A 19,942-nucleotide genomic window follows, 5' to 3' on the forward strand; every position below is an offset into this window, starting at 1 on the left:
AAAGTTATTATTTAATTATTTATTGAAAATAACACGGTAAATAATTATAAACAACATCTTAAATATTTTACTATAAGAATCACAATAGAGCTTGTTGTTGAATTATACTTTAAATAGGATCTACAAAATATTTAGTAAATATTTCGGGATTACGTTGCCGATTCAGTAATTAATATATTTAAAGCCTATGCACACCGGGTCTGAATGGTAGAGTATTAAAATTATTACTAAAGGACATTCAAACTTATTTAGTAGGAATACGAAATAAATTTCAAAGGTTTAAATTGATTCCGTGGTATCGTAATGGATTTCTTGACATGGCATTGGAAGGTGCGCTAAGGAATGCCGGGGCGCACTGCGATATGCAACAGCACACCGAAGGACGCCGTGTCATGCCGCGAAGTGAGGCAGTGCATTTTTCTTTCTTTCCATAGAGTGTCAACTAATCTTTTAACCCTAGCATTAACATGGGCATCTTTTTTATTTGCAATAATCGATATTAAAAATTTACCATTTTAAAACTTCAAGCAAGAACAATACTCGTGCAAACGCAACTTATAACTAAAATGTTTATCAGACAGCAGGTGCTGTCGAGGTATATTTCGACGTGACGTGGAATGCCGCGGTTCGTTGTGGTGTCTTGGTAAGTTTCCGGAATACTACAGCATTTAAGCGACTAATGTGGGCTGACCGGTGGCGAATTCCTCTGCCTCTCCGTTCCGGTGTGCGCAGGCTTTTATGTTCACTTAATTATGTATAGTAATTCAAGTCATATTTCTTTTACTTAAAGTTCATACTGCTTCAAAGCTTATCTCTTCAATACCGAACACTATCTTATATAAGTGTGTAAGTAATATGCGTGTTTTTAAAAATCAAGCTATTGAACAAATTTTATAGTTGGTCCACTTCCGAAATTGCTTCGATTTAGTTTATTACGTATTCGCTTACAGTAGAATAAGTCATCTTGATCACCAAACAGTGCATTTGTCAGTGGGATTCATGGGAGATCCGGGCGGGCATTTGAACTCTCGCGCGAAATCGTGTGAGTTTGATAAAGTGCCAATAACTCTGAAGCGTCCTGGAGAATGGACGGCCGTTTTAAGTTTGTTTCTCATTGCTTCAGGTCGCATTGCTCCACACCAAACCTAGAAAAAAATGTTAATCACACTTAGCATATAATTCATTGAGAGTTTCGGTAAATATTTATGGTAAAACTGCTTAACTCGCAATAGGCGTATAGGTAATCAGACCCAGTTTGCATCCATGCTTCCTCGACCGAATCAATCAAAATCATCGAAATGAAAATCGAATTTACAAATAAAGGTAATCATGAAAATATGGGTGGTCAGTAATTCGTTCGTTTTTTCGCGTCTGCTTTAAGAGTAATGCGAACTTAACTTTATCTTCTTAGGACTCATATTCACCTGCGCAAAGTTGAGGAAGAACAACTGCGTGTGCGTGTGGTTCAGTCCGGGTAAGGTCTCTCCAGCTGTGCCGTGTCGTTGTACCCAGTGTAAGTAGGCGCGAAACGCTTGCTTCACACCACCATTGTCGGCTATATTCTCACCCTGGGTAACACACACATATAGGTGCTATTTTATTATACTTATACAATATAGCATACATTGCAAAATTCATCTGTAGACCAAGATTAGCGGCAATAGCTTAATAATTTTCTATTGGAGTGTTATTCAGTGTCCTAAAGTAAATAAATAATATTATGTGTAATGTATCCTGTGTTTACTTTTATTATTTAATAAAGTTAAATTTAGTGCGCCTCTTTTTTTGCATCTGTCATCGAGCCGGACATATTTTATTTACGCTCCATCAAATCCCATTATGAAATAGTCTCAGGCCTCGGGATTCTTACGGAATATTACAATATGAATTATAATTTTATAATTTTGCTCGTGTTAATAATGTATAGTAGTAGCAGTAGTAGCTGCCCCAAAATCCTTTGGTGGGCACCATGCAATTCTAGAGCGGTTACAGTACCCACTCGTCACATACGCATACGTCCCTAAATAATTTTAAGTAAGTACCTCTTTATACATATTGTACCTGTGTATTCACTCCGTCCAACTTCATATTCACTTCAGGCACAACGTATTGTCCGTATTGATCTATCAGACATTGCGCTCGATGATGGAACGCTTCAATGGCAGAATCTGACCACCAGCGGTGCAGGTTACCATCACAGTCGAACAGTCGGCCTTTATCATCAAAGCCATGGGTTATTTCATGTCCTGCAATAATTTTTTATAAGGTTTTACTTGTGTTGCCGTTCGGGAGCTAAGTCCATTTAGTGCTTTCTTTGTTTACTTCTAACAAGCATTCAAACATTTTTACTAATTTTCCCTTTTACATATTACAATGAATTTTGAACACATTGATTATTTTATTTTATTAAGTGCTACTATCTATCAAGGAAGCGATATTGATAATGTTTTATAATTATGTAAATATTATTGAAAATTACTAAAATGTTTGAGTTATATTTATTGTATTTTGGGATTTATTATCAAGATAACATTCAAAATACCAATTCCTTAGATCGACAATGTTAAAAAGAAATATTATAACTATCTCATAACATATGAAATGACACCATAAATGGTACAATTCATGGGTATGCACAAGCAGCAGCAAACAACATATGGAAGATAATTTTATTTTCGCCCGTAATAATGACAAAGAGTTAGTTATCAGCGACGTTATGCTAGAAATATAAATGTTCTTTAAAAAAAAATTAAACTCGTATAATTTCGAACTTGTAGGAATTTCGAGGATGTGTGAAGTCTACCAATCCGCACTAGGCCAGCGTGGTGGACTAAGGCCTAATCCCTCTCAGTAGTAGAGGAGGCCCGTGCCCAACAGTGGATCAGTATATAATACAGGGCTGATATTATTATATTATAAACTCGTATAAATGAAAAAGCATGTGCAGATCTTTTCTTTCGATTTCGATTAAGAATCCACGCGAATACGCATGCATTTGTACACCTTGTGAACAATTTGACGCATCAACGCGCCCCGACGTTGCGCTCGATTTGACACCTAGTTTAGATATTGCATACCAATAACAACTCCAATTCCTCCGTAGTTGAGGGAGCGTGGGAAATGCCTGTGGTAGAACGGCGGTTGTAATATACCAGCTGGGAACATGATTTGGTTCTTGTTGCGGCTGTAGTACGCGTTCACCACTGCTGGCGCTGTGTTCCATAGCGTCTTGTTTACTGGTTGTCCGATACTGGAATGTTATAGGAAAATGAGTACTATGATTCATACGTTTTAAGTCGAAATATAATGTAGCTAAGATTGGTGGCGTAGTTGTGTTAAGGTACGACTGCAGTGCTGAGGTTTTGGGTTCAATCTCCGAGTCGGACATAGTGATATTGAGTATTTCTACTCAGTATCTGAAATTTGTGCCCGATAAGGCGATAGGCTCTTCCCTTTATCACATCATGGGGCGGAATACATACGTCGGGAAGTGGGTGCATTAATTGCGTCTTTGCCTAACCCTTCAGGTATAAAAAGCATGAGTGTGAGTAAAAATATGGCTTATATTCTTTAGTGAAACGGTGGTATTCTATTAAATACAAAACAAAGCAAACAAACACACATTCATTAATTGGAATAATATTCATAATCTATTAATTAGTTGTAATGATTACCTCTATAAACCCACAAAGTTATAAGTTTAGGTACTTCTTTATAAGTACCTACATTAGCGAAGCTTATAACTAATATATTATATCGTACTAAGCGCTTTAGTCGCTGTGCAGGATAAATACATGAGCATATATTATGTTTTATTTAGTGCCAAACGTCGTTATTATTTTAATGATTGTATTTACATGATTATTTGCTCAATTATATCCCTTCCAGTTCTGTCGAAAGGTTAATGCCGCCGTTATTTTTATTAATTTTATAGTGGAATGAATATTGATAGATATGATCATAACCTTTTAAACTATGTTAAATACTAACCGCATCTGTTCCATCTTCGTCAAATGTTGCAATATATTCAATATATTCTCAAAATATTTATCGGGATAAATGATTACTTCTTTGTACCGTTCGTCTAGTTCTTTCTTATTTAATATGAAGTCCGGGTAACCTATCCGTAGCATCATTGCATCTATCTTGTGCGCTGCTAATTTCTTTGTTTTATCATCTATCCAATCAGTTCGATGTAGTAACTCTTTGAAAGATTGTTGTATTTCTCTAGTCATGAACAGTGTGTCGTTTTTGCTTATTTCATCGAAGTATTTTCTGACGAACATCGAACCTAAGGCCATACCCATGTTTGAGTTTACTTGGGAGATGCAGTTCTTCCATCTAGGAGGGGCTTGTTCGCGGCCGAATAACAAATAATAAAACCTGTAAGGAGAGGTTTAATATATTTTTATTTTGTTCCTAAATGCGACCTTAAATATGGTGTTGTATACTGGTGGTAGTTGTCTCATATGTGAGAGTCCGCCTGGGTAGGTAACACCGCAATGTTTATTTCTGCTGCCAAGCAGCAGTGTGTAGTCACAGTTGTATTGCGGTTTGAAGGACATTGTAGCCAGTGTAACTACTGGACATAATGAGATTTAACATCCCATGTCTCAGGATGGCGAGCGCAGTGAAATACCAAACAATATTTTATAATTCAAGGTGTTGGATATTGTTTCTACTATTTATAGGTCGTATCGCTTACTATCAGGCGATCGGCAATCTCGTCTAGTCTTTCAAAGCAATAAAGAAATGGTAATAATGCATAAATATAAATTCAAAGGGATACAATTCTTAAAGAACAAAGTGACCTTTTCGCTTCATTGTTCAGTGTTCAAGTAAATTAACCTAAACGAAAGGATTGTTAACTCTTATAAGCGAATCAAGACCATTTCTACCAGGAATACAGGAATCATGTGATACCCACTGCTGTTTGGCCGATTGAAACCTGTCGTCTAGGTTGTTGACCCTGTGCCTCACAAATCTCCACATTAGGTAATTTGATAGAGTGCTCGACTTCGTTTGCTCTATCAATTGGACTAAGTGCTGCAATTTGAAAAATGAAATGTTTCTGAGTATTTGAGTCTGAATCATTTTTATTTAAATTTTGCTATTAGGTAAATCATTTGAATCTAAAGTATTTGTTTTAATAATTTTGCTATTAATATCAAATGAAATGGTATACTAATGGCTGTGTACAAAATACAGAAATCTGGAATAAATTCAATGTGACTTCGAAGCTATGATATTTTAAATGAACCAAAACAGCGACGTCACTGTTCAAGTCGTAATGTTATTTTTGGTTAAATAAATAGGGCCGTAGATAAGATGCCTACGATTGTTAACGCTGACGTTATGTATGAGAATGGCATATGTTAGCGATAGATTATTCGACAAGATATATCATACATTTTTATGTTTTCCTTTAACGTTAAAATTTGAGAGAGGCCTATTGGCCATGATGACAACTTACCCGCACATAGTTAAGTGCAAAAAGAACAACAGTTTCATCAGAATGTACGGTTCTGTTCATAACAACGCAGAGATATCGACGCCATTTCACTTTCGGGACCAACTCTTCGAGTTTGCGCAGCGGCATCCTTCGATACAACTCTGAAACGTTCCTTCTGTCCTCTGGTGCTGACGTTATTTTCGCCAGTCTGCGAAAAAAAATTATGTGGATAAATTAGATTTAGACCCATAAAAAATGTTTATAAGAATGGTGCAAACATCTTGATAAATATCTTTGTGTACACACTTGTTTATTTAGGTAATCTAAGTTATGCCAATTACAATAAATTTTAATTGTTATCGGCTGGTATCTTTACTGCATACAAATTCTGTAGATTTCTAAGAATTTATAGTCGCATAAAATTATGTTAATATACGTAATTGCAATACAGGTATTGTAGGTAATTTATTATTCAATATCTATAAATTATTCGCTGTTTTACAATTATATTTTCTTCATTACTGCTAGTTTTACTATAACTAGTATTTACCTATACTAAGATATGGTATTGACAGAGGTTAAAAGTCATACTTGATTTCAAAATTAATCAATTCATCTGCACTGGTCTTAACATGTTGAGGATCCCCTCCAAGTAACAAAGCGATCTTTGTCAAATATATTTTATAAGCTTCCAAATATATTTTGTTACTATCTTGTAAAAAATAATCTCTTGTGGGTAAACCTGCAATAATAAATGTAATTATATGCCTTACAACACGTAGGTTTCGAAAAAAAATGGCCCCTAAAATATGCATCTTTACCTAAACTTGTTTGATCAAACTGAATGACAAATTCATCAGAATTTTTGATATCAGGGCCCACCCATTCAGAAATGAGTATGTCGTTATTGTAAAGTCTCAGTTTCGCCATTAGTTCTAGCCAGTCGAAGTTTGTTTCATTCCAATTTGGATCCAATATGGGCCAGCCACCTAGCAAATTTAGCAAGTCTAATAAGGGTTGATGTCCACGTCTGTCTAAGATTTCATTGTTCATGCATGATTTGAATAAAAATCTAGCTTTTAATGCAGCGTCACCATTGGCAGGATCGTGTTGAGATATGTGTTTATGATCTGCTCTTCGAGCGGTAGGTTCTCTTTCTTTTTTACGTTTGATTCTCCTAGTATACATTTGCAACTTTCTGCCAAATCTTGTGTGTTGAGTTTTCGCATTATTTTTATTAATGTCTCTAGATCCTGTATATTTTGTAAAACTATTACTTGTATCCCTCTTTAGCCTTCCTTTCTTTAGTCTGTTATTTTTGTGAAACTTATCTTTAAATCTCGATATAGGTTTCATTATTTCTTTCGATTTTTTATCCAAGTACCGCCGAATACGACTTACAATTTCTGAATTCTCAGCTTTAGCATTAACATCATAGCGATATTCATCCCCCGCTGTATCATTAATTACTTTAGAATGTGTATCTATTACATCTAGGACAAAGTTATATGAAGCTTTGTTAACTTCATTAATTAAATTGTTTTGGATGTCTAAATTTTTCCCTGGATATATGCTAGTGATCCGTTCATTCGGTTTAAATTCCAATAGTTCTCTGAGAACTGTATCTAGATTCTCTCGTAACATTTCAAAAGTATCATACCTGAAATCAAGATAAGTATATATTATTGTATATGGTTTATTTTTAAAAAACCATTGAAGATAAAATAAATTTTAATCATACCCAGCTTTGTCTGCGGGTATGGGATTAAGAGCAGCCCAATTACCGCAGGCGTACTGATAAAAGTCATAGCATGGATCAGCCCCTGCGTCCATGTATTGCCTCATTATGTTCGCTTGTGTTTTTCTAATTGTTTCTCTGTCACCTTGACCTTTCCAGAACGCATGAATACCTGTAAGAAAGTAGGCATAATTATAATAAAATAGGAATTCTAATTGTAAAAATAATTACGGAGGAGCACAGATCGATGGACCAATAACCTTGACTCATTTTGGTCAACGGTCAATTGAATAATTCGTCTTACCACTCGCAAACTACTATCAATTTGCTGGGACAGTTTATAAATTGGTCAATATAGTTATATGCCGCTACACAAACACTAACAACTAAAGGTCGTGTTTTATTAGCACGTTTAAAGAAACAATAAGAATATTATGGCCATTTTGCTTTGCTGTTATTGTAGTAAATGGTGTAAAATTTACAAGACTATTTCGTATTAATTCTTAATGATATTATTGTTTAGGTATATATACCATCCTACTTATTAAAATAATATTAAAATTATATTTCTCTTTAATGTTTTTATTGCCATTTATATACAGAGTTGTGATATAAAAAAAACTGAAAAGTGAAAATATTAGTTCCTATCCATAGGTACCTGTATAAAATCTCGATGGCTTGTAAAGTCGTGCCGATGATCCCATCTCGCCTTCTTCAAGCTCTGGTTGTCCTCTAACTTGCTCTACCACATCATCCAAGGGACCCCGGTCTACGTGGGTTTCAGGCACCATACTTAAATAATAACATTTAATAAGCAATTTCACCAAAACATTTACTTATATACATGATTATGAATAGAAACGTAAATAAATATAATAGTAATCTGTTTGGCTGTTTACGGATGCCTGGGAGATAATTTTTTACTCCGGCCAGTCTGAACAACAGTTACATTCCAGTAAAAATTATTATGTGAAATAAAAATAAAAAGAAATAAACATTAGACTAAGAAAATAATACATGAGTACGAAACAAATTAAAATTAAGATTAAGTTACGTTAAGAACTTATTTTTCGCATTTTATCTAACCATGTGTAATTTTCCGTTCTTTCATCATCCCTCATCATTTTCGAATTTAATTTTACCATTAATTTTATTTAGTAAACATAAAGTTTAAGAAATAAAAGAATACCTCTCAATGTTTTCATCATCGTCATACTGTTCGCTGGCGTCTGATGATTCATATTCCTCGTCGATTTCACTTTCATTGTCTTCGACATCTTCTCGGACGTCATCTTTGAGTTTTCGATATGATGACACATCTTGGCTATAACGTACTTTTTAATGTAAATAAACGCAAAGTTTGAATTTATCTAAACTATAATAATTATTTTTCTTAATAACTAAAATTTTCTAAGGTATTATTTTAAGGGCACGCTTGTAAATACTTAAATTTAGCTCTGATCTATTTAGGAGTGCAATATATCAAGAACATTTAATAAAAAGCTATGATGACTTTAAAAATTTGAACACATAACCGGCAAACTGTAACATGATCTCACAATCCGTACTTTCAATTTCAGTATGAAAATTTAAAATAATATTTCATATTATTATTATGTAACCTATTTGCTTACTTACTCATAATTTTGTGAAGTAAATGTGAAGTGACTCAGGCGTTTAACTCTAGTTGGTGTCCCATGGTGCTTATTCAGACCTCCCCATATCAATATATCACTAGTAACATTTCCTTCATAAACTTCGTGTTTAACTTTTGAATTAGTGCCAGCAAGGATTATTTCTTCTGGCGGCAAGAACGACGTTTTAAATCCTTGAAATACTTCTCTATCCTCAGGATCGATGTCTTCTAGCTGAGTGTAGACTTTGGGAATGTTTTTCACCACGAATTGATCAGATGGATCGCCTAAAGATTCGTCGGATTTTTTAACAACAAAATATACTGCAGTTAGGAAAGCAGATAAAGCGATCGCGGTAAGAAATCGACAGAAATTAGCACTTTTTTGACTCGTCTTGACGGATAAGGCTTGTGGACTTCGCGTCTCCACCCGCGTCATGGCAGATTCTAACTGACAAATCGACGACAGAGATTCGTAACTGGAACATCGTATACGAACTACGCACTCATTATGATATTGACCTTGTTGTTTCTCAATTATATAATGTCAAGAAAATTGCACGGAGGTAAATAAATAATTTTGATGCTAACGTGATTTTTTATAGGATTTTTTCATATTTACACATTTTTCAATGAAGGCGATATCATTTGCCGAGTTAACGAAGCAAGTGCATTTAATTAATGATTTGATATTGTCTGATATGACATGTGGTAAGTTTAAACTGATTATAGAAATGGATAGCAATTATAATAATTGATTTAATTATGATTCAAAAAAATTAGGGTTAATTAAATTATACCTATATACCTGCAAGTCGTAAACATGTTTGTGTATATTTTAATTGAACGTAGGTTTTCTAGGCATCTTAACCTTCGTGTACGGAAAACGATGTCATGTGAATGTGTTCCACAAGTTCTATGTACAGTGGTACTTTAATTAATCATCCTTAAAGGGACAAGCAGAAAAGCATACTAATGAACTAAGACTTTAAAACAGTATTAGTAGAACAAATACGAAGTGATAGGAGGCGGTTAACAAGACTATAAGTTTTATTGCAAGGTACCGGAGGTTTTGGATTCTATTTCTAGACCGGCCAATATTTACAGTGGGTTTTTTTTTTCTACAGAAAGGGTTTGACATCTTGCGGCTGGTGTTCATATCGAGCTAAGTCGTTTCTGCAACATGCTAGTTTAGTTTTAGGGCCTATGCCACCTTGGAATTGGAAAAGGTAGTTGGGAGAGAATAAGCAAACTTAACATCTTTCAACTCATTTGTAGGTAACGAAGATGCTTCCGAAGAGGCTGTTTCCTTCAGCAGACATTTACTTGCAACTAAATACTGGTTTGTGCGCATATCCTGGGCAAATAAGAAGCGATACGTCCTTGCTCTTTTAGAAGACGTAAGGAGCGCTTGGGCTCTTTCTTTATTATTGAAATCCTTGTGGAATTGTCGCCCTAAGGATGCAGTAATGTCTGTTAGCGAGTGAGTTGATTGAACATTTAATAAGATTTCTGCAAATTAAAACATATCACACATCCTCACGCCTTCTATACGAAGGAGTAGACAGAGGTGGTTAAGCTGAATTATATCACTTCATAAGTGGGACGTAATAGAGGGCCGTAGCATTTCGGTAGATATCTAGAAAATTAATGGCACTACATTGTATTTATTTTTTTTATTCATTGTTTTGAATGACGAAAGGAGCTTGCTGTCACCTAATAGTAAGCGATACGACTGCCCCGTTCGTCTGATGGTAAACAATACGACCGCCCATAAATAGTAGAATAACCATTCAACACCTTGAATTACAAAGTGTCGTTTGGTATTCCACTGCGCTCGCAATCCTGGGATATGAGACGTTATGTTATACAATGTGAAAACTACGTTGTGAATGCTTGCCCTCAAAATGTTTAAACAAATTCATACTAAAGATGAAGCAGTTGATTTAAACTTTGAGCACACGCCTTAGTAAATATAGTGTCTGAATAGAAAACCCTTACGGTTCGACAAGAAGGAGCTAAAATATAAGTACTTAAATTCTAGTTATACTCAGTAATTAGATAACTACTGAATTCCGTAATTAAGCATAATATTAACACAGTAATTAAAATAGTTTGCATCGCCTACGAATACTTCCTACAAGGACGAAATCTTATTGTAACAAAACAATAATGTAATTATTGCTAATTTTTGAATACAGTTTTTTGAATGACACAGTAAGGAATGTTGATTAGTTGGCTAGATTTTCCGCTAGTTTTTAATTGTCAAAATACTAGGTATTGTTCGCGGTTTTGCTCGAGTAAAATATTCTCCCGGTATAAAATCTCTCTACGTGTTTATTATTGTGAGATATAAATATTAGGATTAAAGTTGACTATATTAAGATAAACCAGGATATTGGCTATCTATGTATGAAATTTCATATAAATCAGGTTAGCGATATCTCACAAACTTCTAAAGTACTTCCCACTACAAACTCGTATATTTAAAATATTATTAGTAGGCACCTACTAAGCAATAAGCATGCATCGATAATATAATGACATTGATAGTAAGACTTGCATTATGTAATAAAATGATTTGAAGAATTTTTGTACGCCTCAAACAAGCAATTATTCTGAGCATGAAATTCTTGTGATTGTGAAATCAAAAGTGCTATAGGGAATGCATAAGTTTATACTCCTTATAAAGTGTTTATGAATAGTCAAACTTGTTTCCGATTCGGAATGCTGTTTGCTAGGTCGCAGTCCAGTGAAATTTTCCTAAAGGGAACCCGACACAACATACTTATGTGGGAATAGTTAATCTAAGAAGGTTTTAGTTTGTTTGAGTTACTGGCTGGTTATAAAAAAAGAAAATTAATGACAGAGAATATTGTCAGTTAAAAATTACGACGTATGAACAAAGAGAATACAAATACAACGTAAGAAGAGACGGGACTTCTGTATATAAAAATATATATGGAAGAAACGTCAAAACAGGGCTAGGTTAGCATAGGCAACATAACGACAATAACGAGCATCATAAAGTGCTACCAACATAAGATTAAAAATGAAATAGTGATGTGCAGTTAGTAGGAATATCGAAATCGATAATAATCTGCATATCCAGAATATCCAACAGAATGAAAATAAAATATATTTTATTGTCATCACGAAAAGGCTATGACAATACTACTGTCATTGGCGGTTTTCACGACGGTCATCTAGTATAAGGTAAAATAAAGAAGTGAGTACAATTATCATTTTTATTTAGTCACACGTAACATCTCCAGCTATGTTCCTTTTTTCTTAAAATCGTTATTTTTAATATGCTTTCCACAAACGAATTTTCATTGATGAAGTTTTTCAATAGGCAAATAAGCTAGATCCTCATTTCCTGCCATTTTTACCCATTCTTTACACCTGAAAGTAAAAATATCGACAATTTAAATATTCTGTTTCCCAACACTATTTCCCTGATTCAAAACTTTCAAAAACTAATTTATTAGAGAAAAAACTAAGATTTATGAATGAAAATTAAAACAAAGATCTGTTAAATAAAGAAATTCCAACTTACCGAAGTTCATCTAGGGGAAATCTAGCAATAAAATAATGTTTTATGCCATCTTTACGCTCCGATCTCAAACCACATATTTCACATTTCCTATAAGCTATTGTTATAAATAAAATGTCCTGCATAAAACTAAATCCAAATAAACACTTTCAAACACCTATTTGCAGTTCTACACATGGTAAATAAACACTTTTTCGCCTAAAAAATATGGTACCACCGGTAAGATTTGATTGAAACAGAGCGCAAACAGAATGATTTGAATGACATTGTGGAGAGAGTGAGGAACACTGAGAAAGTGAGCGAGACAAATATAGTCGCCATTAAAATTTAGCCCCGTTTCATACATTTGTTTTTTACTATGAAGTTGCGACAGACTGCGTATGAAGAAAATAAGACGAATAAGATGTGTAATTTTGGCAGATGCGCAAACCGCGCCTTGCCAGAGAGAGAGAGAAAAAAAAAAAGATGTGTAATTATTAATAATAAAATTATTCAGAAGTTCGCTATTTTTTAATTTCAACATCCCACATATATGTAGGTACTAACATGCAAATAGTTTTGATGAGAATTAGATTCTACAGAAATTTTACATAAAGGGAAGTAAGCAGGAATTGGGTTATATGGACCCGTCGCTAATACGTTAGAGAGTAAACTCAACCTGTTCATTTTAAAATCTTAACTTATTTTTGAGTTATTTACTTGATCAGCAATACTACCTTCATTAACACTACTTATTCAATTAAGAATTAGTCGAAACTAGAATGTCTCAATGGGGTAGTTTTATTGTGTGCACGGTACGACAATCGCGTTGAGGTCTCGGAGTCAGGTAGTGATATCGGGTTTTTGCTCGGTATTAATCCATGAAATGTCGGTGCGTTATACCTCTGCCTATCACTAAACAGAGAAAAAGGCGTGATGCTATGTATGTATGTATAAAGGTGTAAAGATGTCTTATGTATTTATAATAGGCAAAATGTGTGGAGTAGCTACGACCAAGTACCAATAGATCACAACAGGACCGCTCTACCCATAACAACGTTGGCGCAAGTTATGAAGAGTGATCGTGTTTGGTTCCTGACGCTAGACCCGGTTAGTCCCTTTGGAAAAGTTACACGATTTTTAATATCATTTATGGAGGCAGCATACCTGCCTTGTAAATCATGAGTTTCTGGGATTTTTTGGTTAGATTTAAATAAATATACATTATGGTTTCTGGGTTGGATTTCTTAGTCAGACTGAAATATACCAATATTATTTGAAAAATGCACCTGTCTACTTAAATTTTACCTCCGTTGCGACTTCTGCCTGTGTCTCTGGAAACATATACATTATACACCTACTTATTTAGCTATCTTAAAAAAACAATGAAAAAGGCAAATCACTTTCGTTTTTATGAATATTACTTTAAGTAATCCTACTGCAAATTAAAACGATATTGGGAAGACAAAGACGTATGGTGACCTTAAACATCTATGATAGTAAATGATAAGTATACCAATGCTTGAAAGAATCAGTAAACGCTACGGAGCGAACTGTGTTACATTAGAGATCGCAAAGTACTCCCATTTATTCCAAATATAGCTTCTCTAGGAGGGCTATAAGAGGTCTAGTGGTCAAGATACTTTTTCAAGAGCAGATAGTTTGTCATACTAGCTTTGTGATATATTATTTAAGTACATACTACATAGGTACTCCAAACAGTAGAATCAGCGTCAACAAATGGTTTGAATTTGAATAACTTCTTTTAGATTTACTTTTAACTCGCTTGAACAAGTTTTAAAAAATATTCCCAAATGCTCGCATAAGGTGCGAGGAATGTTATGCTTGTAGAATCATCGGTTTATAAGAATCGCATTATATAAGTAAAGAAAATAATATTTTCAGCTTTTGTTTTAACATATTTTATTAAAAATGTTAATAAATTGGATATGATCCATCACGAATTTCATTATTCCTTCAACTCTTTAAAAAGTATGAACTAGCTACCTGAAATCCATTACCTTTATAAGCTTCTTGCTTTAATCAATTACCTTTACATTCCAGGAGACTCAAGCATTGGTGTTATCGGAACTCTTGACAATATCCGGTGGTCCTATCATGTGGGCAGTGCTCAGACGAGCGCAAATCCTATACGAACGGTATCGCAACCAGCAGCTCCAGAACTTGCAGGAGTGTATTGTTGTCAACGACCCGCCTCCGGAAAAGACACAACAGTCCCAATCTGCGCAACCAGTAACACCAGAAAAGGTCTTTCGAAAGATTTTTTTTAATAAGCTTTATTCTAGAAATTACAATACGTCAGTGCTTGTTATATCCATGATTATAAATAGTGTTTTGTATAATTCCGGTGTTTCCTCGGCGCTATGGTAAATTGTCCTTCAAACGATTATGAACTGATGATTTTAAAAAGTTTCCATAGGTAACCATAACCTCTTCCTATCAGGTAGGCTGTCAGCTTGTTTGCCTTGGGAAGGTATAAAAAATCCCAGAGATTCGAAATTTACCATAGATGTGCCTACGTCTTATTTAGAATTAGTTAACTAATTCCAAAAGAGGAATTCTTTGAAAATTCAGCACATCATATTTAATTATTTGTTTTCGCACTAGGTAGTGATGACGTTTTATACTTATTACTGTATCTAATAATGGAAATCTCTATGATTTGAAATAAGGCATTTACGGTCGACTGATAAATGATATTAAGATTTTGATAAAACAACTGGCTATTACAATTGTTTTAAACATATGATAGATTAAAAAGGATACTCATGCGGCCCGGGGAAAGACTTCTGGAATAATGTCGACAGCTGATCCTGGAAAAGCGGTCCCGCCGCCTGGCCAAGCGCAAAAGGAGGTTTGTATAAATATTATAATATTTTTGACTGACATGTGTTGCTCGTGGCTTTGCCCGCATTAAAAGTCTTTCCCACTACAAAAGTCCCAGAATCACTGTAACGATTCATAACACCATTCTACGACACATGTACCATATATTTAAACCTATGGGTACAAATTACCGGGATAAAAAGTAGCCAGGATATGGTCTACTTGTATGCCAAACTTCATCAAATCCATTAAGATGTTTCTGCGTTTCCTTGTAACAAACATCCAAACATACAAAGATTCTAACAATTTGCCAAACTTTCCTATTTATACAATATGTAAGAAAGTAAGAAGTAAAATAAGATTTCAATAATCTATCCTTGTTAATTACAGTTAAATAAAATATTTATTATGAAGTTTATTTTATGTCTTACTACTTATGAAATATAAAATAGCCCAGTCTATGTTCGATGTGCAAAGTTAACTTTTAACATTTAGTTAAGTATAAAAGAGACCGAAACGATAAAACGAGGGTATTTTCTGCTTTTATTTGGTTACAGTTGGAAATCCACCTAGCCCAATGGAACGCGACCATCAAATCATTGCGAGATAGTTTGAAGTTAGAGGAACTCGAAATGATTTTCAACGATGGCACCAAACGTAAGATTTGGAAGGTTAACCGACCGAAACCAGAAGCGATTGAAACAGTAGATTTTGTACGTGATAATGATTTATTAGAAACAGATGAATTATCTACTTATGCTATTAACAATGTGAATTTAGGAAGTAATTTAAACCAATTGAATAATGTAGTAAAATATGGATTATGATAGTGCCATCGTTATGAAAGTACTACTACTACTAAGAACATTCTCGTCATAGATTTAAAAGATAATATGAATCTATGGCCAATCTATAAATGTAAGAACAGTAGTTCTCATTGTTGAGAAGTATCTCATGTCACTGCAATATAAATTATGAAATTGGTGTTTTTATTTGGGTTCCTTTTTATGTTATCAGTTATGGGAATACAATTTACAGGTTCAACTGCTACCATCGTCAATAGGTAAGCGGATTTTGTCGTACCTACCTCGCGCTCAACTTGGAGACTACGCTCGCGTCAATAAGTACTGGGCTTATCTCGTTGATGAGTTTCGAGCCGAGCTCGCTGTACGAGCCAAAATCGCCATCGATTTTGAGAAATTACACGTAAGTAACTTATTATATAGGTATAGGTACATGCATCTTTTTTCTTCTGCCTTTATTGGACTTTAATAATAGGTACCATTGGAAGTGAGTATAGTAACTTGACGTAAACTTGTTTAAACACCTGGAAGACGAATCGCGGTCTGCCAAATGAAGTACTCTACTATACCATAAAGTAACACGAGTTGTTTTCATACTTTAGGTTCATAACTCACATTAATAAATAGTCTCCTTATATTATTTCTTCCCAGGATAACATGCTCCGCCACGACACTAGTATGGACTTGATAGCCCACATGGACACGCAAGGCGCCCCACCTAGCTCCCAAGGTATTATGAGCACTGTTCCCTCAATCAAAGCAAAGCAACCACTGCCAAGCACGAAAGCAAGTGAGAAATCTGGTGGCGCGTACTCTTTGAGGAATTTCTTGAAAGAAAAGTTGTCTAAGCCTGGTATTGTAAGTAATTATTGTCGTTGGTCAAAACATACATTAGATGCTGACTATTTACGGCTAATTGTAACAAACGATCCAGCCACTACATTCGCTTCGGTAATCAGTTTCTTATTTCGATTGGTTCATTCTGGACATCCGATGTTCGTGATAGGAAATGTTTATTGAAATCGATCAAAAAGGAAATCCGCTGGCAATATATATATATATATATATATTCAAAAGCGGTGATCACATATCTTCGTTGATGCGAAATGGCATTATGCAACCTGATGGCAAATGAATTGCTACGTCAAATGATGATGATAGATAATACTGGTCTTTCATTGGCTGTAATTGCCATGCCGTTTAAGGTAACTAGAAATAACTGACTTCTGAAGAAAGAGAACCATTTATTCCGTGGGTAGTTTTAGATTATATTCACTAAAGGTGTGGATTCATGAGAATTGTAGAATAAGTTGCTTATTGTAATGTATGTATCGCTGTTGAATCCTGATCGTCTGTGTCCTTATGCATCATGTTTATTTCAATTTCGAGGTTCACCAAACACCAATACGCAATATGTCCGAGTTATCAGAAAGATTAGAGCGACGTGGTGCTGCTGATGAAAATATTTGGAAATGGTGTGAGAACATACTGAGTCGGGTGAAGAAAGATCCAGAGCAAAATGTAAGCACTCATTACTACCGCTATTATGAATGGTCACTCCTTAGAAATAAATGTAACATTTTGTCTAGTACTTCGTGCCGCATGGTTTACCCATATTACTATTTTATTTTATTTATTTATTTTACAAATCATAGCACTTACATTATGTGGGTTATTACAACTGCGTTAAGATGCGCATTAAGTTTAGAACTTGTATCGCGTATCCTTTACAAACCAGTAACAATAATTAAATTTGTCAGACTCTAGTTCGAAGTCTCAAAGTTACAAAAAAGAAAACAAATAACAATAAAAAGAATAACTACAACAATTCTCTATAAAGAATGAACGTCTAATGTAAAACAACACGAATTAGCTGTTAACATCTAGAAAAATATAATATGACTATAAACTCTTAAAATTAATTACATAACCAAAACTGTTGAGATCAATACGAATGTAGAAAAAACAGTGACAGGGTTAGACAATAAGAACCATTGTGTATGTGTGTGTGTATGTGTAAGTGTGTGTGTGTGTGTGTGAGAGAGCGCGTGCGTGTGCGTGCGCTTGTGTGTTAGTCACCCAAAGTAGTTAATAATTCTTCGGTTACTTGGTATGACAGTGTCAGAAGCCACTCAGTTAATTTAGATTTTAACTTGCTCAACGGCAGCAGCTTAATGTTAGGTATTCGGCGACATACCTCATTGTAGATGTGAGGCAGCAAAAAGGAAGGGAGTCGTTTGATGAAAGCAGTGTGTATCGTGACAGTTGGAATACAATAAATACGGCGCTGACACATGTGTTCAAATTCCTCAGAGTTATTTGCTCTTTTGTGTGAAGCAATAACAGCTTTGAGTATGTAAATTTGGCGTACTTGCAGTACTTTACACTCGGAATAAAGTTCGTCTGTAGAGACTAGAGAATCTTAAAGGTTTCCGCAACATCACCTTTAAAACAGATCGCTGAGCTCTCTCGAGTTCCATGTATTTAGTTTTGATCGCACCACCCCACGCAAGAATGCAGTAGTACAGCAGAGACTGTGAAAACGCCTTGTATATCATCAATAGAATGTCTCTAGGAAGGTGTCGTAGAGCTTTAATAACATAAATGGATTTTCTAATTCTGCAACTGAGAAATGCAAGATGCTTTTTAAAACATAAGTTTTCATCGAATAAATTAAAAGTATTGCCAATCAATAGTTTAGAATTATGTATCTTAATTATAAAATATTATTATAATTTAAACCTATCCCAGGATCGTTTTCGTATAGTTGCAGGCTAAAAAGAAGGCGGAAGAAGGAATTTTGTCTCTCGGCAACGTACACTTCCCATGTCCGATGATGAAAGAAACCCTAGAAGTGCCACTAGATCCTCCTCTGTACAAAGATCCAGCGATTACGTTAGTTAAGAATTGCAATTATTAATTAAAAAAGAAGGAATAAAAAAAAGGAATGAAGGAATCGAATATAATTAAGATAGATTAGCTAAAAACGGAGTATTGGTGTAATATAAATCTGTTTCCTAATAATTTCGGCATGACTGCCTTCGCAGCGTGTTAAGTATATGGGCGCCGTGATTGGCTAATATTGATATACCTGTACTTAAGTTGACTATCGATTAAAAAGAAATTTAATAAAGCTAAGGAAAAATATGAAACCCATAATGACACTATGGGTTCGGGCGCTGTCACAATCTGTGATAATACCTTACTATTTGAGTGTGTGCATTATAACAAAAATCATTATATCGCAAGGGCCTCGCTGCATATAGTGGAATTTGAAATAGTTTTTTTAAATACATATCTTTCAATATTAAAATAGGTGTTCCGTATTACATAATATGTACCTCAATATATTATTTATTACTTATTTTCAGTAATTCTATGAAGCCTAAAAGAAATATTTCGGATGCTGTATTGCACATTCCAAAAGAGCAAAGCAATAAGCGTTATAGTCTATGGACACGAGACTTTTCCGGTCTTTATCCTGTTTTTAAAATACCATCACATCAATCACCGATTTGAAGTGTTTCGTTTTCGAAAAATTAAATAACTCAAACAATTATGTTGTTACTCATTGTTTCTAAACTACTTTTAATTACTTAGTAAGTTTTTTAAAATAATTATCAGGAAGTTTATGTCGAATGAAAAAGGATAATTCGTGCACTGTGTGAGTTTTTTTGCTGCAAACTATTTAAGGTATTGCACTGTGGTCAGCCTTGGCCTGTAGGAAAACACTGATACTGATCTACTTATAGGACATTCAGACTTTGTACCAAATGTCAATATTTTATAGATTACACCGCTTCCCGCAGCATTACATATAACTTATAGTTTCTTTATATGCACCTAGTACGAACTACATGCAATCCATACATGTCTTTCCACATGAACCTATATAGAGGCGTTTTTAGTTTTTACATTATTTAAATTACTGTGG

General features: G+C 34.5%; 2 protein-coding genes across 3 annotated transcripts; one reads left to right on the forward strand and one right to left on the reverse strand.

Moving 5' to 3' along the window:
* Window positions 1–15: 15 nt before the first annotated feature.
* On the reverse strand, window positions 16–9,363 carry LOC115452135 (neprilysin-4-like). Its single transcript, XM_037437857.1, has 13 exons — window positions 8,829–9,363; window positions 8,380–8,514; window positions 7,849–7,982; window positions 7,194–7,362; window positions 6,274–7,112; window positions 6,044–6,194; window positions 5,474–5,660; window positions 4,928–5,046; window positions 3,991–4,383; window positions 3,078–3,250; window positions 2,062–2,246; window positions 1,425–1,568; window positions 16–1,145 (listed from the first exon to the last, which is right to left on the reverse strand). The coding sequence occupies exons 1-13, from the start codon at window positions 9,260–9,262 to the stop codon at window positions 969–971; spliced, it is 3,240 nt and encodes a 1,079-aa protein (XP_037293754.1). The 5' UTR covers window positions 9,263–9,363; the 3' UTR covers window positions 16–968.
* LOC115452129 lies at window positions 9,293–19,565 on the forward strand. Of its 2 annotated transcripts, none has more exons than XM_030180588.2 (11): window positions 9,293–9,389; window positions 10,102–10,306; window positions 13,348–13,468; window positions 14,423–14,626; window positions 15,132–15,233; window positions 15,763–15,918; window positions 16,244–16,411; window positions 16,660–16,866; window positions 17,398–17,529; window positions 18,776–18,903; window positions 19,380–19,565. In XM_030180588.2, exons 1-11 carry the CDS (start codon window positions 9,335–9,337, stop codon window positions 19,525–19,527), a joined length of 1,626 nt encoding a protein of 541 aa, XP_030036448.1. In that variant the 5' UTR covers window positions 9,293–9,334; the 3' UTR covers window positions 19,528–19,565. The 2 variants fall into 2 exon arrangements, with proteins under 2 accessions (XP_030036448.1, XP_030036447.1); XM_030180587.2 differs by having other exon boundaries at window positions 9,350–9,534.
* The last annotated feature ends 377 nt before the right edge of the window (window positions 19,566–19,942 follow it).

The sequence above is a fragment of the Manduca sexta genome, chromosome 12 (assembly GCF_014839805.1).
Source record: "Manduca sexta isolate Smith_Timp_Sample1 chromosome 12, JHU_Msex_v1.0, whole genome shotgun sequence".
In the NCBI taxonomy this organism is placed as follows: domain Eukaryota; kingdom Metazoa; phylum Arthropoda; class Insecta; order Lepidoptera; family Sphingidae; genus Manduca; species Manduca sexta.